The sequence below is a fragment of the Gossypium raimondii genome, chromosome 4 (genome assembly GCF_025698545.1).
Source record: "Gossypium raimondii isolate GPD5lz chromosome 4, ASM2569854v1, whole genome shotgun sequence".
NCBI lineage: Eukaryota > Viridiplantae > Streptophyta > Magnoliopsida > Malvales > Malvaceae > Gossypium > Gossypium raimondii.
Window position 1 is genome coordinate 35,567,759 of NC_068568.1, and position 4,623 is coordinate 35,572,381.

The following is a 4,623-nucleotide window of genomic DNA, read 5'->3' on the forward strand; positions in this document are numbered from 1 at the left end:
TCTGAAGAGTACTGGCTTATTGCCTCTAATGGACCTGAGTCCCTCAATGGCTTGTATGTAACATGTAATCACAAACTTATTTAGCAAACAATCAAGGATAAATCCAAAAGCATAACTATATTGTTGAAAACAATCCAAGAAACCATCAATTACAGTATCTCCATAAGCACCTTAGTAACAGACTTCGATTACGTTTGCTCCGAAACACTCCTAGAGATTCAACAATAAGGCTTTAAATCACATGATTTCAGATTCTGTCCCACTCAAATTCCAAACCAACTTATATTGACATACCACCAGCCAGCAAGCTCCGATATATTTTTCTCATTACAGAACACAAGACATTTCCATGACCAAGAATAAGAACCGGTCGTCTCCTTTGCAACTCAAAGTGGGAATTGGAAAAAAGAAAAGAGAAAACATAGACAAACACAAACTTCCACATGTTCGATACGGGTTACCTTCCAATAGGTCCAACAAAAACATGGTAATGCAAGGAAGCCTTCAGATCAATTTAAGGAATGAAAATCTTGACTTCAGTTATGTAAAAAGAAAAGCATAGGGCAATTCAAGTGGCAGAATTCATCCTAATTCAACTTACAATGGACAGACAAAACTGCCAGAGCTCAAAGACGAAGAAGATAAGTAAATAAAAGGCATGGCAAAATGCGATCAATAGGGAAGGGCTTCATTTGGCATGTCCCAGTTATCTTCGTCATCCTCATCCCTCTTCTTTGTAGATACTTCCTGCTTGTTTGGTTGTGAAAATCTTGCTTGGGGACGCCTGATCACATATGCATCAGAGAAGACATAATCATCACTAATTATTATCAACAGATATAATATAACCACAAAACAGAATATGCTCATTGAGAGCTAAGATAAAAGGGTTGGAAATTGACCATGAACTCAAACAGAAAAAGGCAAGGCCTAACTAGTTCATGGAGGATGTAAATGTAGAAGAAACAAATAAAACTACACCAAATATGTTACATGTTCAACTAAGATCAGAAACTGCATAGAATATACCCTTCTTAAACACTACTCTACAAGCTCAAATTTGAAAGCCTTCGTTCAATATACTGAAGTTGTCTCCTCAAACCATATTTAGAAATCAAATGCTGGGGATAACAGCTCAACTGAACACCATGCGCAAAGGAAAACAAAAGCAGCTAGGCCTTGACACATTGCATTGGTAAATCAATCACAAGGAAACTGCATAGGTTTCAATTTTCATCGCTAAGAAACAAATACCCAACAATAATTTTCTAATTTTCCCCTTCATATCCTCCAAGCTCCACCAGGGAACCAAAACTGTCTAATCTCATATGAATTCTTCAGCCCTTATCTTCCTTTCCACCCCAAATAAAACCCACAAATTCCAATGCTAAATTACTCAAAAAAAAGTCAAACAAAAGAGCCTAAGCATATGACATACATTGCATAGCATCCAAAGTTCCTTTCTTTTTCTTCATTATCTTTACACAGTTTACAAAAACAAAGGAAAGGCCAAAATTTTACCTTCTACGATTACGCTTAGCAGCCTCGCGTGACTTACGCTTCTTCTCATCTTGCTTATTCTCAAAGAACCTCCTCCTCTTACACTCTTGAATAACACCAGCTTTCATGACCTCTCTTCTGAACCTGTTAAGCAGTCTTTCTTCAGGTTCATTGTCATCCACAATAACCTGGATATTGTAAGCCGATTTGAAGAAAAGGGTGTTGGCATTTGCAAGAGAAGGGCTTATTACTGATGACAATTCAGTGGATAAAGAAGAAGATTGATCCTCTGGAGCTGACCATGAGAGAGGAGCATTTTTGGGTTTTTGGGAAGAGAGTGAAATGCTGTTGAGAGCCGGTGGGGCTTTGGGTGGAGAAGGATTAGGAGGTAAAAGGAAGGAGAAGAAGTTTGAGAGTGAGAGTGAAGTAGCCATTGTTGTGGTCTGTGGTGTAGATTGATAGGCTCAGCCTGGCTTTGAGTTTTTCAGTTTGTGGATGTTTTCTGACTGTACTTTCTCACATTGACACTATCCCTTTGTGTACTATTTGAGGATAAGCTGACTTGGCCTTGATTGACTCTTAAAAGTTTAGGCCAATTTTGGGTCTTAAATTTTATTGGGTTCTAAAAGGCTTTGGGCCTTTAGCCTTTTTTGAGTCAAAAAAATTACGGAGAAAAAGCTTAAATTTCTTTTTTATTTAACTGGAAATTAAATTTGGAAACTGTAAGTTAACTTTGTTGACACCATTTTTTGGATTGAAAACGGGGTCGACTTGGGTTTTGAAAAGTGAAACAGGAGTCGCCACCAATCCTTTTTTATGAGGTGTGATTGGATCACCTCGAAAAGTGGTTGTTTTTAATAAACAGTTTGATTTTATTAAAATAACGATTTTGGTCTACGAAATTCAGAAAACGGGTTCGGGAGTCGATTACGTACGAGGAAGGATTAGCACCCTCGTAACGCCCAAAATTGGTACCTAGTTGACTAATTAATGTCTTAATGTCGAGAATTGAAAACTTTGAAGGATTTTAAAAATACGATCCTTGTATTAAAATGTTGAAAATTTTTGGGAAAAGAAGCATATTTTACGTTAATCGAGAAAGAGAATCATATCCAGTAAGTTAGGACACGATGTCTCGAATTCCCGATACGCGAATAAAAATGCTTATTTAAAAATATTTGGCTATCTCGGATTTAAAAGGAAGATCACGACCAGTAAGTTAGGATGCGATTTTTTTAAATCCCGAGATCATTTAAAACTTGAGTTTGAAAAGATTCGTGTATTTAGATATATCGTGAAAATTGAAACCCAGTAAGTTAGGGTATGATCTTCTCGAATCTAAACACGAAATGCTATTTTTTTAAACAAATCTTGTTATAACGAGTAAAATAAAACACGAGGTCGTAGTAAAGAATGTGAAAACAAATTACATTGTTGTTATGCATGGCAGAACCATAATGAATACGAAAGTATAAAAATGATACGAACAATAACATAATATAAAATAAATAAAAGGTCAAATCTACAACATACAAAATAACAACATATATAAACGGATAAAATTAAAACATTCATTCAAAATAATAATGAAAATGAAATAAATAAATAGTGAATGCAATTAAAAATGTAAAGAGGTATATATATGTATATAGATATATATAAGAATCGAGGAAGGTATACAAAAGTATGTATTTATTTACAAGAATAAAATAATAAAACGTATATAGGTATATATATGAATATATATATATATATAACAAAACGTATGTATATAAGCTAGAAAAACGTTTATAAAGATATATATATATATACATATATATAAATATATATATAATAAGATACAAAGATATATATAAATAGCTATAATAGTAATAATAATAGGACAAATATATTTAAATTTAAATAAGTAAATATAACAATAATAATATAACAATAATAATATAAAACTAATGATATAACATAATAGCGGTAACAAAATTAAAATAATTAATTTAAAAATAAAAATAGCTAAAACAACAAAACAGGATTAAATTGAAAATAAACAAAAACTTTGGGGGCGAAATTAAAAATGAAAAGACAAAGAAATGGATTAAATCACGACACGCGCAATAGGAAGAGGGCCTTAAAGGCAATAATCCCCATTGATGAAACGGTGCCGTTTTGACAGGCCCGTGCGTATGGTCTCCAGACCAGATTGAAACAACAGCCAAAATTTTGTGGCCAAAATCAGGAAAAACAAAAGACCACATTGAAACAAGGCGTAAAGGCAGAGGGATCTATTGCGCAAATAGTCCCTCAGGTGAAAACACGCGGATCCCTCCATTGGAGCGGGTCGGATCTTCGGGCTAGAAGCTAAACGGCGTCGTTTTGGAGCCTGTTAACCCTAGCTCAAAACGGCGTCGTTTTGCACCCTTACTTAAATCAAAATTGTTTCAAAAAAATCATTTGCAGCCGTTTTTAAAAAAAAAAAACTCAAAGCCAATCTTTTTTTTCTCTCAAGCATCCGGCCTTTTGGTCCTCTAAGCGCCGTGCTGCGCATGCCAAGACCGCCACCACCTCGACGGACGGCCGAAGCGTCGGATCGGCGTTGAAACCCCGTCCCGGTGAGTTTTTCCTCTTTTTCTTTATGTATTATATATGAGAATAAATAAACAGGAAATAACAAAAAAAAAAAAAGAGTTAAAAAAAACTAGGAAAACAAAAGAAAAATACCAGCAATCACCTTAAATCTCTTTTTTTATTTTCTTTCCGTTTTAATCTGTTTTTTTTACAAAGTCCCCTTTCTTTGTTTTTCAATCGGTTTTATCTGAAAATCATACCCATCCCCTTTACTTGTTTTCATTTATTGTTTGCAGGTAAGTGATGTTGATGGAGCAAGTGGGCGATGGTGACAAGCGGCGACAGTGTCGGAGGCGGTGGCTACAGACTAGGGTTTGAAAAAGTGAAACCCTAGTTTGACTTAGTGTTCTTGGGCTAGGACATTGGGCCTCGGGTTTAAATGGTTGGGTTAGTGAGTAGTAGGCCTAGGGCTATTGGGTCAGCCTTGTAATTGGGCTTAGGTAGGTTTAGTTATTTTTTGGGTCTGAATGGTTTGTTTATTTTGTAAATGGGCCCGGGCGAAAT

At 35.3% G+C, this 4,623-nt stretch overlaps 1 protein-coding gene across 1 annotated transcript; it reads right to left on the reverse strand.

Annotated features, from left to right (window-relative positions):
* Window positions 1-422: 422 nt before the first annotated feature.
* Window positions 423-2,032, reverse strand: LOC105780545 (30S ribosomal protein S21, chloroplastic). Its single transcript, XM_012604937.2, has 2 exons — window positions 1,522-2,032; window positions 423-784 (listed from the first exon to the last, which is right to left on the reverse strand). Exons 1-2 carry the CDS (start codon window positions 1,932-1,934, stop codon window positions 673-675), a joined length of 525 nt encoding a protein of 174 aa, XP_012460391.1. The 5' UTR covers window positions 1,935-2,032; the 3' UTR covers window positions 423-672.
* Window positions 2,033-4,623: the final 2,591 nt, after the last annotated feature.